Source organism: Candoia aspera, chromosome 5, assembly GCF_035149785.1.
Source record: "Candoia aspera isolate rCanAsp1 chromosome 5, rCanAsp1.hap2, whole genome shotgun sequence".
Classification (NCBI taxonomy): Eukaryota; Metazoa; Chordata; class Lepidosauria; order Squamata; family Boidae; genus Candoia; species Candoia aspera.
In genome coordinates this window covers 10,083,740-10,102,523 of record NC_086157.1, presented here as the reverse complement: position 1 = coordinate 10,102,523, position 18,784 = coordinate 10,083,740, and the positions used below count along the sequence as shown (strand labels likewise).

The 18,784-nt window shown below is 38.1% G+C and overlaps 1 protein-coding gene across 3 annotated transcripts in view; it reads left to right on the top strand.

Annotated features, from left to right (window-relative positions):
• The window catches only part of ENOX1 (ecto-NOX disulfide-thiol exchanger 1), a 156,548-nt gene that overhangs the window by 91,149 nt on the left and 46,615 nt on the right, over nt 1-18,784 (top strand). For all 3 annotated transcript variants that reach the window (XM_063304570.1, XM_063304569.1, XM_063304571.1), the window contains one exon: nt 15,873-16,057. In XM_063304570.1, coding sequence (XP_063160640.1) covers nt 15,873-16,057 — 185 coding nt within the window. The remainder of the gene's footprint in view (nt 1-15,872; nt 16,058-18,784) is intronic.

Here is an 18,784-nt window from a genome sequence, read left to right as displayed (position 1 = left end):
AAAGGGTTTGCAAAAATAACTGGCTAACTACAAACTGTTTTGCAGCTCCTGTGGTGCCATGATGCCTTTGAACTGCCAGAAATGCTATTATCTAGATTACGTTTTATTATGTTTTCTGGTTTTTCATCTTGATAAGTTTTAATGCAGGATCATTACATATGAGAATAGATTTAATCCTGTTCTTAGCAGGCTTTAAGGACACCAAAGGGATTATTTATATAATAAGATGCAAGGTTGCTATGGAAAACTCTATAGCAACCTAACATCTTCACAAAAGCAAGCAGCCACTTGTGACAGCAATCTAAATTTACAGTTATTTTAGTGTCATTTTTATCGACACTCTTAGCCTCTCATTTTGACAAGATGCTAAAATATGTTTAGAGGTTTGGGCTTGAGCAAAATTTATAGTCAAGTCCCAGAATTAAAAGAGTTCCTTAAAATATTGAAAAACAATGTCACAGTGGTTTTTGCCTTTACAAAATAGCATATCGGAGTAAGAAAGAAGAAATGTTTGCCTTTCTTTATAATAATTTTTAGTATTTTCTTTGCAACTATATCACTGAGAAAGGAGAGGGTGGCATTAATTTACCTTACCTGCCAACAGCCATGGAATAAAAGCATGTATTTCTGAAAATTAAAGGGACCTAGCAGTGAAGACACCACACTGCCTGAATACTTTGTCATTAACCTCTGAAGGCGATAGAATCAGAGTATAAAACAGGACACACTCTGATAGACACAATCTATTAAAATAGCTTGGCCACATTTTTAAAATGTCTGTCTCCTGTTTTATATGAACTCTCAATATACATTTTGCTGTCCGTTATAGAGCCGTAGAAATGTCTCCAGAGAAATAATCCAAGATCTCTGATTACCAATTAAAATTCCTTGTCTGTTTGGCCTGAGAAAGTACTGAAAATAAAAATTGGTTTTGGTGGCACTGATCTTCTTTATGCATGCTCAGCCCCAAGAAGGGCATGTCTGGGTGAAATTTCCCACACGGTATTTGAAAATACTCAGTAGGGACGCTGATTTTCAAGCCCTGATTTTGAAGCAAGTGTTATGCCTCTGACTGGGTTTTTCTCTTGTTTTAGGTCAAACAGATTAATAAAGAAACCTTTTTATTATTTCAAATGTTTGACATGTCTGTTCCAGAAGCAATCAAAACTTAAGAAATACCATACATGTATTCAGATATTAGACATCTGAATACATTATATGGCATTTCTTAAGCTTTGATTGCTTTCGGAACAGACATGTCAAACATTTGAAATAATTAAAAGGTTTCTTTATTAATCTGTTTTGCGACTGCCGGTTGCACTCATGCTATGTTGTAATTCTTAACATGCCCTAGGAAAGAACAGTGGGTTGCCTAAACCAGCTTGATGTGTCCATGGTTAAAGGCCCAAAGAGGTGTAGAAGGTCTTTGATCCATCCTTTAAAGGCAATCTTTGTGTAGTTATGGGTAACGACAGGGATGCAACAAAACCTTATCTCATTTTTAGTGTTGTTCCTCCAGGCTGACTTTTACAACAAAAATGATGTTTGCCCTACCAGGGAAAACATACATTTCCTATGATACCTGATACCAAGAAGATTTGGCCTGAAAGGCGAAGGTCATAGTATATTCCTATGCTGCTCTTGACCATTTCCCAGAATTGTTGAAAATAAACAGAAGGCCAGGGAGAATTCGGCTTTTATCATTATCTCAACTGGAGACTTTTTGAGAACATCCGCACTGTGGTGTCTGCTACTTGTTTGCTCTGCACTTGAGCCTCAATCAGATTCAAACCTGATTTACTAAGTATTAAAGCTCCTTGGGCCCACATTCGAGTTTGTAGCAGATATATTTTTCCAAATGGATTTCAAAAGGACGTGTTCTAAAATCTTACCCTACACAAGGGTATTCTGTGTAGGCTCATTCTGCAAAATCCCATTAAAACTCATTTGGTAATTTTTTTAAAGGTTAGATGCCCTAGTAAACAGTATAAAATACTGCAATCTTGGCAAAAAAAAAAAAAGGATTTAAGAGTGACATGGAGAAAATTCCATGTTTTCTGGTCTTTCACATTTATTTTTCTGGAGGCAGCTATTCCCCCACTTTCTTCAGGAAGGAAAATGTAGACAGTTAACCAGATGTGGGGCATTCCCTGCATCTCTTCTGATGCTTCTTCTCTTCGGTGCAGTCTAAATGAACTGCATGTTGATAGAGTGTAAAAAATGGGTGATACTGAGATGAGACAGGAGGTGAGACTCAAGAGTTAGGGGATAAGCCAATAACTAAGAGCAAAGAACTAGGTAGGAACCAAGAACAAGCCAGAAGCCAAAGCAAAAGAACAGTCAAAGATATAGGGGAATCTTCTTCAATGTGGAACTCATGTTAGCTGAAAATGTTGAAAGGCTGCAGGTAAGACTATTATAAGAATGCCTCGGATAATAGGAATTTATTGTGCTCCATGGAAGGCAAGCTCAGTGGAAATAGAAAATCCTTCATACTGTCTGCTCAGAAGATCCAATCGTTACCTAGGGTGGACCACCATCCAGGTGCAGTTCAATGGTTCCCCACACAGGTAGTTGCACATATATCATAGAAGTATGTAATTATATTTGTCCAACTCTGTTCAGATGCTATGGCTAAGAATAATAATTTTGTGGAATAAGAAAGATTGCTTTTTACCCAGCAGTCCTGACCTCATTAGTGACTTTATGGAGAGACAGTGGTTGAAAGGGGTCAGGAGCAGGATCACATCTGCTGGTCTTTAATGCTGTACTGAGAACATCAATATGAGAAAGGAACAACTCATACCTATATTTAAAAAAAAAAACTTGGCCAATTTTATGACATATTTTTTCATGGTATGTAGTTTGAACACTTAGAGGATAACTTGAGAAGAGTCTCACCATGATTGCCTTTCAGTCAGAGATTGTAGCAATGTAAACAAAAAAGAAACAGGTTAGAACAGTGTTTCTCAACCTTGGCTACTTCAAGATGTGTGGACTTCAACTCCCAGAATTCCTCAGCCAGCAAGCTGTCTGGGGAATTCTGGGAATTGAAGTCCATACATCTTCAAGCTGCCAAGCTTGAGAAACACTGGGCTGAACATTGTAATGAGGATTCCTGTACTTTAATAAAAAAAAAATTGAAAATCACAAAAATCCTATCTATTCTTGGGGTCTACTGTTGGGAGTTGGTTTGAGGAGTTTAAACTGGTGGTTAATTCAATCTCTAATCTATATTTTGTGCATTCATTTCTTCCCACTTTTTAAAATGGAAAAATATGCAAAGCTCTCTGGACAAGACAGATTTCTTTTTCTTCTTAAAAGTGTTGGACTCTTTATGCATGATTTTATGTATTTTTTAAAATACGCATCCCCATCGGCATGCTATTCCCTTTGGGGATAAGCAACATTATGTGAAGCACAGAAAAGGAGTAAGAAACAGAAAACCAAAAGAAATTAAAGGCACTAGGTAAGAAAAATATATAATTAAATCTGGTTCATACCATTTCTGTTCACTCTGTCTCTCCCTGCCTTTCTGTCCTGGCAAATTTGCCTTGCTTCTTACAACACTCTGCACTAATCTATGCCTTGTCTTTGGTTCTTTAAACGACCCACCTCTTTCTTTTGAGGAAATCATCAATTCCATCCAACCATGACTTTCTCAGTCTTTCCCTTTCTCTCAACTTCCTTCCTATATTGGTTTTGCAATCCCACCCTCTTCATTCTCTCTCTATCACAGAACCATTACAGTGTAGTTCGCTTGTCCTGGTCAATAACTGTTGCATTCAGGCCATGTTCATTTGTCCCCTATTCATTCTTGGCTCTGTCTCTTATATTATCATGGAGATGTTTGAAGAATCCTTTCCCACACCATTCAGGCTACTTTCAGCCGCCATACCTAACTCTCATCATAAAACAGAATGGGCGTGCTTTTAGGCACAACCCTTTTGCCATTTTTTTAAAACAAACATTCATGCCTCACAACTGATTGCCTATTATCTACCACATTAGCACATCTTAAGATTTCTCCATCCACCTTCCCACCTTTAATAAACATTCTATCAAGGTACCCAAATTCACCTTCATCCTCACCGCATTATACAGTCTACCTAAATCATTTGTGTACTCAACCAACATGTCCTCAAAGTACATGTCACAAACCAGCTTCCCACTACTGCCATTCCTTGTATATTTATCTGTACCTATATTGAGGGGGAGACACTTATCCTTTTCTTACTCCTTGCTCAATGATGAAACAATTCCCTAAACATTCCATTTATTGTCATATATGATTTACTTCCATCATATATTGCTCTTATTGCATTTATAAACCTATTTTCAACACCATATTCATGCAAAACACTCCCTAATTCACTTTATTATATACTTCCTCTAAATCACCCAGTGTCTATTAAACCTTTGTAAGATTCATACATTTCTTAGTGACCTGTTTAGGAGAAAATAATTGGCATATCACCCACCCCCTGCCTGGCAGAATTCTGGGAGAATGCTGGCTGGGGAATTCTGGGAGTTGAAGTCCACACCTCTTAAAGTTGCTGGGGTTGGGAAACACTAGTATAGGGAATCCTAATGGCATTTGTTCATTCATCATGAAGCACAGATACAGTCTTCAGTCATTTGCAAAGGCACTCCAGAAGGAAATTACATCCACACTGTAACATTGCTGCAGTCTACACTTTTGGCCTTTCAACTTTTCAACATCTTAGCTGCAGTTATTTTCTCATCCACTTTTCTTATACTCATTTTATTCTGTATTTATGGCAATTGTTTCAGTTCCCCTCTTTGACATCTCACTGGTCCATACAAGTCTCAATCTTCTAATGCTTTTTTCACACACAATTCCCACCATCTTGTTATGCAATAATTCTACTGTCACTCTTGTTTCTTTCACTTCTTTCCTTGTCTTCCATTTTTTTCTGTGACCCACTCTTGATATGATCAAAAAATGGCATGTCCCACATTAAGAATGTTTTAGCACCCCACATCCTTCATTAATTATCCCAGTTTTTCAACATAATCAAATCAGTCATGCTTCTAGATGCATATTCATTTATGGACCCAAACTGATCTTGCTGTAATCAAGAAATGTGGCACCGAGACATCTACAGCTAGCAACATAATCTACACTTTCTCTATGTTACTAAAAAACATTATCTTAAATAATGGTCCAAGAATAAATTGTTGTATTTACTCTTTGGAAAATCATAAACCTTCCTTGGGCAGCTGACGCAAGTCTTTGGTTCTAGGCCTTAATTCTATTTTATTCATGCTTTCTACTGGATATTGCACAGTATCCAGTAGAAAGCATGAATAAAATATTAAGGCCTAGAACCAAAGACTTGCGTCAGCTGCCCAAGGAAGGTTTATGGTTTTCCAAAAAGTAACTTCTCCTATTCCCAATTTCATAGGGGGAATCATTTTTGAAACTGAGGAATGTTTCATAAGCAGTTGATATTTGTGGATGGAAGAACTGCCAGTCAAAGAGGAAAGTTCAAATCCACAAGACCTTGGGTCTCTCTCTAAGGTACATCCTTATATCTTGGCCTGGAGAAAACTGGTTGAACAGTAACTCAGTCCCATTCAGATGGGGCAGAGATTTTCTCAAGGCAACTGTTTATAGCTCCTTAAGAAGACTCCCCTCATGACTGGAGATTTATGGGTTTAAGACAACAGAAACATAATAATTTAAACAAAATACACTATAGGCATTTTCCCCCACTTCTTTCATTATTAATCACCTCCTGAGATGGCCCCAAACAGCTCCATTTCTCAGCTGAAGAGCAGCAAAGCACTTTACGTTTGATTAATGGCACTTGAAGAGTTGAGGAAAATTTTCATGCAATTTCTGGATGAGAATAAAACATCACCAACTGATGAATTAACCTTTTAAAGGAAATGTTTAAAATCATGCCTAAAGTGCGGGAAATCTTTTGGACTCTTTCTCTGTCTCCCTCTCTGGCTCGCTCTGTTGTTTAACACACCATTGAAGATTATATTAATTACATCTACTGTTTCCATACTTTACAAATATCGTGTGGAGCCGTTTTATATCTCAAAATGTCTAGTATTCTCCAAGTGTAACTTCAAGAAAGCAATCAAGCCATTGAGGAAGAAACAAAAAAAAAGGGGGGCGGACGGTTAGTTGTATTTTAGAGAGACATTATTAAGACATTTTTAATGATCTTCTGCAGCATCTCGGGTGGGGTACTGAGCTGGAGAAGGTACAGAAAATGGCAGCCAAGAGGATCTGGGACTTTAACACCTTCTGTATGAGGACAGGATGCAACACTTGGCGCTATTTTACTTAGAGAAAAGACATTACGAGGAGATATAATTAACATTTATGAAATTATGCATGGTCAATAGAAGATGAAAAGGGAGAAGTTTTTTCTGCCTCCCATAATGCTAGACTACAAGCCAGCCAGCAAAACTAACTACTAGAAAATTGAAAAAGGATAAAAAGAAATATGCCTTCACACAGCATGTAATCAGCCTATGGAATCTGCTACTACAAGGTGTGATATCAGCTGCTAAGATCAATGGCTTCCAAAAGGGGTAAATTCTTAAGACAAATTCCTAGAGAGGAGGTCTATTAATGGCTACTAACATTAAGGAGGGGGACTGCCTCCAGCATGGGGGTAGTCCACATCTACATATTAGGTGCAGGGGAACAACAATGGGAGGGGACAGTGGTCTTGATTTCCTCCTATGGGCTTCCTAGATGCATTTTGAGGGCCATTATGTAAGGTGAAATGCTGGTTAGATAGGCCTAGGCCTAATCCAGTAGGATTCTTCTCATGTTCTGGACATCTGTGGATGTGTCCATAGCTCAGTGGAAAAGCACATGGGACTATGTGTGTGAATGTAAGGTTCTGTGGTCATCTGTATCTTAAATAAGAAAAGATCAGGGGTTTCCTGAAAAACTGCAGATTTATCTAATCAAATATAAGACAGTTTTATATGTTTGAATTATTTGATGTTCTATGAACCATATAACGTACCACCTATTCAGAGTCAGAAGTACCCCAGGTTGATAGACTACAGCATTGCTTCCTTAGTGTCTTTTAGTTAAAAGGAAGTTGCCATTTAGATAGAAAAGAATGTATGGTGATGAGAAGAATACCCACTCAGTGTGACATCAACTCCATGAGCTTGAAACGGATGTCAGTGCAGATTTTGAGCCAAAATTAGTGGTTACATATAATGCAATTAAAAGGCAAGGGGCTTAGCCATTCTAGAATATCTAATGCAAGTGTCCTAACAGTCAGGAACCATGCTGAGATGAGGAATAAGTCTCTAGTGTTTTATTACTGCTACGTTAGACAGAAAATCCTAACAAACTGAAGAAGCGTGAGAAAACCCATACAGATAAACGCCAAAAGTCAAGGCGGGTCTGTTCTGTGTCTCTTTGAATGACTGCTCAACTCCTCACTACTACGCATGCATTTTTCCCCCTGGATAGGGGCCCCCTCCTGCTCACCATCAGTGCTCATGACAGTAAGAAAGTGAATAACCAAGGTTGTTTTCAGCCTTGCAAGGTAGTCTAGACAAGAAGCACACCCAGAAGTACTAGCTCTATTTTTATTGTAGGGTTACATTAACAGAATCTTGCAAGTCTGAAAGTACCTCTCTTCCCCTTGCCTCTACAGTCCAAGAAACTAGGGAGTGTCCCTTCTGAGATGCTTTCCACACTCCCATTCCTTCTGTGAGTTCATCTGCCTTTTATCTGATTGTTGTCTAGTCTGCGGCTCTTCCTCCTGTCTCCCAGGGCCATTCCCACATACCATTACAGTTGTTATGGAGACCAAAAAGTGATGAATTTCAAATGCAATGTATTTGGCCTCCAAATAACAACAGAATTAACCATTCAGGAAAAATAGATCAAGAAATAATATTCGATTTAATGGGTTCAGCTTTACAAGCTTGTCCAGACATTTCAGAATGCACTAATGGATTCTTTAGCTTTTTTTTTTTTAATGACAATACTTCTATGTAGCATTTCACAACCTGAATAGGATGTCCCTGATCCATTGCTGGACATTATATAGTACTTATCTTTGACCTATAGTTTAATTGCTTCTTGTGACACCATGTTGCATGACATCATAACACTGCTGATCTTTGTTCAGATTGCTATTTATGTCATCTCTGTAGTCAAATATTTATCTGTTTTGGATTCTGAACATTTCTTCTTTTTACTTACTCCATCCTGATAAATGGGGTTGTGGGAAGCCCTTCTTTTGGCTAAGTCTTTAGTCCTAAGTTTTTAGGCTAATTCAGACTTGACATTTACAAATATTGGTTTGCTGTCGTTCAGATGATCATTTCACCAGTTCTTGGATGGGTGAATGAATGGATGGAAATCATGAATATAAAGATTAATCTGGATGATCTCTTTGTCATGAGTATATCAGTGAAGCAGTCAGGGGCTGGTGGCTAAAGCAAAACTTCCAGGGATTCTGAATGAGGATGTGTGAGAAATCAGCATAACTATGCAATGTGCACTGTCTTAGTGTTCCAGAATTTACACCAGCCTGCTCCTGTTTTAAAGCTGGAAAACCCCATATCAGAACCCATCATGCATCAACCAAACCATGTTGTTCTTTCATTCATTATCACTGTGGAGAGTCAGCTAGTAAACTTCCCACAATCCCATTCAAGCCATTCCCAAAGCAAGGGAGGGAGAAGAACCATTTTAAAAATAATTTGAATATCTCAACCTGATCTGTGTAATTTACTGCATCTTACTAAAACTACTGTCCTGAATTGTCACCAGAGCTTACATGTTTTTTTAATATAATAATATACTGTGTTCTCATTTAAATTATCTTAAAAGAATTTGAATTTTATGACTAGCCCAGCTTTATTCTTTGATTGGATACAAGTGAGTGACATGAGCACCTACCTCTAATCTGAAAGATGCCTTCCCAGTTAGAAATAATTTACACTGCATATTCTTTCAGGCAAAAGCCTATTTGTGGCCTGCTAGAGATGAAGATTAGGTTGTGAAATTAGAACTGCTTAATTCTCTGTCTCTGATCAGCCTCAGTTCTCCTGAGGTGATGTTACAGCATCAAGGTTCACATCTCGATGGAACGGTAATTTGTTATCACTATTTCCTACTCTCTGGACCAGGATAACTGATATTTAGAGACATGAAGGTTGCTTATTTTCCATCATCTAACTTGTTCAGCCCCTCCTTAAAGCTGAGTTCCATTCAGTAGCAATGCCAGTACTAGATCACATATTCAGCATTGCTAAAGTCAGAACTCCAGTATATTTCACAAAGCAATTTATTCAAGAGATGTGAGGGAAATTGTGCAAATCAGACATTAGAAACAAAAGGAATAAAAATCTACTGTTCTGTCTAGCCACTGTCCCAGTTCAGATATGGACATTTATAGAAATAGGGTACCTGCCTTAGTTATTGTGGTTAAAGTAATTGATTTCCAAAATGTTTTATGTTATTTAAGTAAAGAAAAAAAAATAAGCATGCTCGTTATTCCACTGATCAAAACCTCATGATATATTGTTAAATATAAGACTGAAGAGATGAGGCATTAGTGGAACATTTCAAAACCCATGTGTCTTACAAACTGATATTGGGTAAGTTCAGGCAAATCAAAGGAAAAGCAAATTTAGAGCTCTGTTGCTAATTGGGTGTGTTGATATAGTCAGTGGCTTCTGGAACAGGGTAGGATGATGTCAACATCATGACAAAAAGTGGAATGGTGTAGTGACATCTGATGTGAGGATGCAGGTTGAATCAAGGATGTGATAACTATTGATAACTATTGTTATTTGCCCACCTTGACCCCCTGAAGACGCCCATGACTATAATGCTTCCTTTTACCAGATTAATTCAACGGGTGTTGAACTTTCTGCTCTGGCTGTCCACAGCCCTTCAACATCGACAACCAAAGTCTGAACCCTTGCCCCTAATCATCTGAAGTTTTTGTAAGTGGTGTTATATCAAGAATTGGATTGGGATCTGTTAACAAGTAAAACATATTCTCCATTAATAAACTAAGGGACCTCCCCATAAGGAAAATCCTACAGATAAAGAAAAACAAATAGTCCTTTCACCTATAGATTTCTCTAACGTGAAATATAAAATCGTATAGAATGCAGATCTTCTCTCCAAGGAAGAGGCATGGTGGATGCAGAAAGCCCATTGCCTATGGATATTGGGAAGACACTGATTACTCTCTACTAAATCTAACGCAGGTTTAGCTGAGCCAGAACACACTGATTTTTGATGAGCATTGCAACCCCCCCAGAAATAGAAAGTACCATATTGGGGAAGACCACTATAAAGCAAATATCTTGGTGTTCTATTTTTGATTCTACATGGGAAGATGGACTTTTCAAAAAGTCAGATTTTTTTAAATCACACCGTTTATAATTAAACAATTGTAATTCCATCAGATAGCCTTTAAATATTCCATAGTACAGTATTCCATATGACAATTACTGTATAGAATGAATAGAGGGAACAAATAATGTGCCATTGGTTACAAATGCTCAAAGAATTGGTTAAGATTGTGCATTTAATTACAGCTGCTTTCTAAAGAATGTGATTTTACTACAATCCCAGATTTGCTAAGCTAAACAGTCCTTGCGGTGGCCAGTTCTAGGAACCAAGCAGAAAGTTTGTCTATTAGCTACAGCAATGTCTCTAAAACACGAGAAGGTAACACATTTTTCATCCCTACCTATATTTATGCTGAAATAATTTATTTAAATAGTGCTGTTTTATAGTTTCCTGCATTTTGCTACACAAATTTCAGCCCACACTGCAGACGGTGCAATTCATTTGCTAAATGTAATTTTCATCTCTGCATACTAATCGATTTCTCCACAAACACCTGCTATCAGTCATGATCATAAAACTGCCATTCTAAATTGAAAAGGAGCCAAGTGCAGTTTCCTAAGGAAATGACTTAAGTGTCTTTCAATGCTACTAAATGCAGTAATGCTTCTGTAGTGCCAACATTTTTCCAGCCGTTTGCATTTTATATATATTTTTATTCTGCTCCACCGTTTCCATTTGAATGACTAAAATTCACTGGCAGATTTTCAGATCTCAGGTTTGTGTTCCAGTCCAGAATCAGGTGGGCAATGTTTAGGGAAGAAAAAATATTGTAAGCAGGGCAGGAGATTTGGATCTAGAAATGTCTAATATCTATAATACCAATATTCCATTAAAATGGCTGGATTGCAGAGAATCGCAGGACAAATCTGTAGGTCATGGAGGGTCTGAAACTCAGGAATGTTTCAGAATTCATTTGCAATGCTGAATTTGTCCCTTAGTGCATGTCAAATCTAATTTGAAGGAGCAAAGGATATCAAAGCGCATGATTAGGAAGTAAGGATTTTTGCCATAAATTAACTGTCAGCCCATTGTAACAAGAAGTTGGAGAGCTGCATTCAAAGCAAAGCACCTTTTTGAAGTTTTGCACATCCCTAATTGAGTATTTTAGGATAAACTTACTGACTAAACAGTCAATAAGAGGCCACACCAAGAGGCATCTCAAACCCAGGTGTGAATTTTTGACAAAGCATTGTTAGACAATGCACAAAAATAAAATGCAACAATTCAACCAATACTTTTTGACAATAATAACAATAAAGAAGTGGTTTTTTTTTAAAGTCCATGTTCAGTTCTTACACAAGGAAGACCTAGATAAAGAAATGGGTGTTTAGGAGACATCAAAAACATGTCAAGGTGGCCCTTTGGGTAGATGGAAGTTAGGAGGTTGAGCACTACTATTTAAACAGTGATTCCTTGCTTGACTTCAGAATGTGAGCCTGATTCCTCTAAGAGAAAACTGGCTTTTGGGGATGGGCAAAACCATCCAGTCTGCTGTTCAGGGAAGTTTGCAATTCTTGTCCAAGACTATGTGGCAGAAAAGAGAGAAGCAGGGAGAGAAAGATGAATTCCAAACCAGCTACAATCTGCAAGGAAAATGACTGTGCATTTTTGTACATGGTCTCAACCCAAGGAAGGAGGTAAGAGACATGATTTGACTCCTGGAAGACTGTAGAATTTAACTATTAACTGGCTTTTATTGCTTGTACTGAGCTTGAGAAGTAGGCAAATGAGGCTTTTAAAATAATAATTTGACTGGTAAGTCCATATTTAAGCACTCTTATTACCTGACCCTATAAAATTCTATGTGGTAAGGCTTACCAGTCTGGGTGGAAAAACTCTGAATGACCACCAGGTATCAGCAAAGTGTTAGGATGTTCTGTATCTCTTTGCTGCCATCTAGTGGTTGTCTCATATAAGGGAGAATGAGGGAAATCGTTTAAGGAATGCCACTCTACCACTTGCTTCTCCTTTGTTGTTGTTTATTCGTTTAGTCGCTTCCGACTCTTCGTGACTTCTCCTTACTATGTGCTAAAAGTGTCCCCACGTTTATTTAAATTATAGAGGAGTTTTGGGAACATAAGGATGTTGAGCTGTGTGCAAGAATGGAACCAGGCTTCATAACAGATACAGGTAGTCTTCACTTAACAACCATTCGTTTACTGATAGTTCAGACTTATGACGGTGCTGAAAAAACCAATTTACGACCAGTCCTCGCACTTACGACCATTGCTGCATCCCTGCGGTCACGTGATCACGATTTGGGTGCTTGGCAACTGGTTCACATTTATGACCATTGCAGTGTCCCATGGTCACGTTATCACGATTTTCAACCTTCTCGGCTGGCTTCTGGCAAGCAAAATCAATGGGGAACCAAGTGATTTGCTTAATGACCATGTGGTTTGCTTAACACCTGCTGTGATTCGTTTAATGACTGCCACAAAAAATGTTGTAAGATGGGATCAGATTTGCTTAATGACCGCTTTGCTTAGCAACTGAAATTCCAGTCCCAATTGTGGTCGTTAAGTGAGGACTACCTGTACATGGTGTTAAGGCTACCATTTGTGTGTCTGTGTGTGTGTGTATAAACTAACCTCCCTAAGAGCTTGAACCTTGTAGGTACAGAAACAAATCTCTAGATTATGCAGCAATTCTGTGCTCATCTTTCTGTAAGCTCCAAGTGATATCAAATCCATAAATACATTATTAACATAAAATTCATTGTTTCCTTTTAGTTTTAAAACATGTATCTCACCTTTCAGAACAAAGGGCAGTTTAAAAAGGTTTTAAAATCACAATTACTAATTATACTTAATGGTGAGATTGTGTATTTTATAAATATGATCCTGTATATATTGGTGTCCTCAGATGGACAGTAGCACCAGTTGCTATTGTGCTTAAATGATCCTAACTTATGAAAATGAATTCAAATATCAAATGGACTACTTACATGCCAATTTGTGTTTAACTCCAAACCATTTTTCATGAGTCCAGGAAATATGTAAATAATTTTTAAATTATCTTCTAAGCTAGAAGAAAACTATGTTAATCTGCCAATATCAACTGGAATTAATTTTACTCCAGGTTCCCAAAGAGGCAACTAATGGTAATTATGAAGCAGTGTCATTCTGAGGGGTGATTTTATTCAATTTATTCAGGACATACAACTGTAAACCATTAACATTTTTAACGTGTTCAGATCTCTAGATAGAACTACTACCTGATCTAGGGAGCTTTAATTAGTAAATAATAGCACGTAAATTTTATTCACAGTCAAAAACAATTGTCAGTTCTTTAGTCAGTCTTCAAATCTTTTGCACGTTTATGATATTACTCTGGCTAGGAAACATGCAACCATGTTAAGTTTAGAACCTGTTAAGCTTGGAATGGGTCCTACTGCACAGTAGTCCATTACAAATGCAAGACACCAAGGTTTTCACAGGGGAGATCAAAAAGTCAATATGATGGATGCAACTGCATAACTGAAGTCCCACCTATTTTTTTACACAGATCCCGTTTAAAAAGGAGGTGGGGCTTCAATCACACAGTTATGGCTTCTTGATTTATTTTTTAACCCGTGGAGAAGCCTGCAGGATGCTTGAAGACAGGTTAGAGATCCTCTGTGTGAATGAGAACCAAACAGTGTAACTTAACTTTTGATCCAAAATATTGACCTTTTTTCAGATTTTTAAAAAAGATTTTTCAAAATTTATTATCAGAGAAGCAATATTTCAAATCTGTTTTTGAACAGAAAGTGTGTTTGCTTGTTTTTAAAGAAGGAAATATGATAAGCTTCTTGCATAATTTTTGTAGCTCACTTTACTGTCTGATCCTTCAGTAATTGGTTGCAGCAAGAAGCAATGCACACAGCTGAACTTGGCTGGTCTTGAAAAACTAAGTAGGGTCAGACTTGGTTAGTAGTTGAATGAGAAACTCCCAGGGAATCCCACAGCTATAGGCAGCTGGGAAGTTGAAAATCATTCCAGAAAACAAAGCGCTAGCGTTGTTGCTAAGAAGACAATATGGATGAAGTCTCACTCAACCTGAGGGACTTATAATTACTTTCACTTCAGAAATAAGATAAATGCTTTAGAACAAATGTTTGTAATAAATATTCAGTTTGCACAGCTGACTCAAAAGAAAAAAGAAAAATTAAGCTAGCTGGCAACTCAGAAATGCATGAAACATTTCTGCATGTATATTCCAATCTTGAAGCTTTAAAACTGATGAAAGGAACCTTCTCTTTGAAGGCCAGTCAGAATGAGGCTCTTTGAAAACAGGACTCATATTCAGGGCATAACGGAATTGATCCTGTGATCTAGAATAATTAGCTTTTCCCATCCAGTGTTTTTGCTCCAAGCTCATGCATATTTTTCAGTGCGAATGTTCAGCCAAATTGGGATGGGGAATGACTTTGCAGATGCAGGTTGAAGACCAAAAGTCGGTTTGGCCATTGGTGGACCAAAATGGTTGTATAAATGAGACCAGAAGCAGAAAAAAGGTTAGAAATAATATTAAATTAATTAAGTATATGAAGAAATAAAGTTCAGGATGCTCCAGTGTTCAACAGGCAGGAAAGCACATGCTCACTTTTTATTTTTGCCACCATTGACTCATTTTTTCCTGAGGTTCAGACTTTTGGTATTTGCTGGGCTGAGGAACCAGGAAGGGAAAGTTTTCATCTTTGGATTCCAAGCCAAAATCCCTCCAAACACAACAATACCAACATTTTTTTTTTATTGAACTAGAATAACATTGAAGATAAACTTTTCTGAAAGGGGTGTAGTATAATAGGTAAACAGCTCAATTCCAAAATATTAAAATTCATTCCTAAGTCTTAAATAAATACCATCCTGGATCCATTTCAACTGTCAGCTTCTTTTACATACAAAGAAAGCAAAGATGTCTTACTCAGTCTATCTGTTTTGCTAATCTTACCCTTTTCCTGGATCAAATCAAACATCACACCAAACCATAGTTAGGGATTTCCTGTAGTTGGCTTGTAAATTATAGTTTGTGTTAACCAAGATTTGGCAGAATGTTTGAGTTAATGAACCCTGGATACTTAAGAAAATAAAAGCACTCAAGTAATGCAAAAAACGATGCATTGCTTGGTGTGCAAGCTTGAATCGGGATTTGGGATCCAATGGTTAATATAAATTATGTTTTGTTAGGAGCCTCAGCCGTGTTTTACCAACTGCCTGTTAACTGGTTTACTTGAGTGTCTGTGGGTCTACCAGACAGGGAAGCTTCTGTCTAGTGGAAAGTTGGCCTTGGAGATTCCCTTAATTTGTAAACTGTTGTAACTCTGTAGAAGAAGATGCATTCAACACGCTAACTCAAGAAAGCAGGAGTTTCATTTCTTTGACAGAAGCAGCTGTAACTCCCTGGCCCTCTATTTGTTCCAGCTCAACCCAACATAATATCTGTCATATCTTGTTCTTTCATCTTAATTACCAGAGTCTCTTCCTTCTCTCAGCCTTAGCTGCTCAAGCTTACGCCCTGAAGGAAGAGAACGACAGTCTCCGATGGCAGCTCGACGCATACCGAAATGAGGTGGAGCTTCTCAAACAAGAGAAAGGGCAGCTTTTTCGCACAGAGGAAAGCTTGACAAAAGACCAGCAGCTACAGTTTCTGCAGCAGACTGTACAAGGCATGCAGCAGGTACACCTGTCTAAAGTGTGGTAGCCTGTTCAAAACGTGTCCATGAAACGTTGACATTGCTAGTGTTCTTGTGAATGGAGAATCATCCCCACGTTGGGCACAATCACTTGTGAAGTGGCAGAAAGGAAGAAAACGTGCTGAGTTCTGCTGAACTTAGTTCCACCAAGGAGGAGCAACCTTAAATTGGTGGCAGGAGCACCTGGTTATCATTTATAAGATGCCACAGAAAAGATCTTTGGTGAAAGGACTGGCAGTAGCCTTCATGTCTCAAAGTGCAGCTGCACAGAGCAACCCTTGCAACTGTATAACTGGGTTTTCTATGAAATTAGCATAGATTATCACATTAGCACTACAAAGAGTATATTTTAAATGTAGCCTTAGTCTACCCTTTAGAACGTTCCCATGTGGTCACATGGGCAATTGAGAATTACCATTCAATATCTTATTTATGTCCCCAAGAAAGCAACTGAGTCCAACCTGTGGTCCTTAGACCACTGGGGGTCCACAAGAATACTCCAAATGGTCCACAGTGAACATGCCAAAATATCATCTTCTTTCAGGGGCTGAAATTTCACTGAGGTTTTGAAGTTTGCTTGGAATTCCCCAAGCCTTTGGCATCCTTCACCCAAAAGTCACCGGACTTCAGGAAGAGAAGGCTATAATCTCATCTAGATTTAACTTGGTGGTTACACAGGTTGACCACACATAGTATGGATCCTGCAGGTGGACATGGACCATCTGCTGGTTTACATGACATCAGCAAAAATCTTTCAAGGATGATGTAGTGGAAGTGGCTGGGAACCCCTCAGGTCTAGGAAAGCACATTTCTTCTGGAGGAATCTTGCTATTTGCAAAAACATAGTGTGTGAGGCCGAGCAATGCTTCTTTTGCAAATAGTAACAAAAACAATCTGCGTTATAGACATGGGAATTTGTCCTTGTTGTTGAAGGAGATGATTATCCTGGAGGGAATAGGACATTTTCATATTCTTCAGTCAGGATAAGTAGTTGTTCTTGATGGAGGAAGGAGAGATGCTATCACAAGCCAAATTTAAAAAGATTCATGAAATAAATCAGGCAGTGCTCCAAGAAGCTGGCTTGCCTTCTGTTTATCATGTTTCTGTCCTCCGGTTTCTTCCAGGCAGAAAGAAGCATATTTTGACAAACTTAAGAAATGTTGCATCTGGAAAGGTACAGTAGGAAGCACTGAGACTTAAACATGAGGAAATTAAATGTATCTGAAACACTTTTCTACAAAAACACATAGAATCTCACACTCTCGTTCAGAAGCTGTAGGGGTAATCATTAGTGATGTCACAGCTGCTGAGCAATTGATTCCCAAGAGTGCTCACCATTCTGTAGGGTGACCTCAAATGAGATAGAAAAACTAATTTAGAGAAGATGGTATTTTCTAAGTAACAAATGTTACTTCCTTAGGATAAAGACATTTTAAATTATCTGCATTCACCCTCAGGGAAAGATGTTTGGATCTACTGCAATAGTAGAGGAAATCCTGCATGTTCTTGTGACCTGAACTCATATTTAGAGGTGGGGGGGAAAAAAACTATAGCCAAGGAAAACATCTGTCAGAGGAAATAGATGCTTTCCCTGCCTAAAAAAAATAAATGCAACTGTTCTTTTTCTCTTTTTCTTCCCTTTTCTTCAAGTTTTCAAGAATCTTTTCCACATTTTTAGAATGGGAAAAATCCAAACAGTGAATAATATATATTTTGACCGCTAGATACCATCCCCTGTTGGATAGCAGTAACAATCTAGCAATTGATATTGTCTGAAAATGAAAATCCATTCAACTTAATGGCAGTTCCGGCATTACACTTAGACATTTCTGAGATAATTCTCCCTCATAAAACTGTGTTACAGTTTTCATACACAGTATGAGGCCTCTAACAAACAAATGGAAATAATGTCTTGTATCCATGGTAACAAATGAGATTTTCTTTACCTGATCTTAAGATGGAATTGAATTATAAAACTATGACATTTTAGTACCGAAGGAAGCCTTCATGACATATATTCCCCTGGCCTTACAAAGAGACAGATATTCCATCCTTCTTGCATTTGAATTAGAACCATTACAGTCTCAACTAAATCTGACAATTACCTAAGTAGTTACCCATCTACTAAACGCTTGGATCAGATATGGACACACCTACTCAGAAGTAGGAGATAATTTCTGCTCCTGGAGAACAAATCTGACTTGTGCAGGATTCTTGGTGCCAGGTAGATAATACTATGGTCATATTTACTGGGCCACCCTTCTTTCCCAAGGTAAACATGCACAAGGGAACCATGTTCTCAGTGTGAACAGTTGAAATTGGATAGTCATTCACTGTGTGTCTGGAAAGCTGCTCAGTACAATTCACCTTTCCACATTCCCATCCCACATGGTCATTGCCTGAATCAAAAGGTTAAGAAAGGCTCTTTCCTCCGATTCACCTGATACCATCTTCAGTCTCCACCTATACCACAAGATTATATTCTCTGATCTCTGAAACACCACCTTTTAGCACCAGGCTAACACTTGGCCCGAGTCTCCCTGGATTTCTTGGCTTTGAGATCATGCATGGAAGATTCCTTCCTCCGTTATAACCTATAAACTGGAAGGACTCTCCCTTTCCTTAGAGCTATCTCACTGGAGACAACGCTAAAGAAAAACTATTTCACATACTATGCTATTTTTCCATGCAGGCAATTATCATCATCCCAA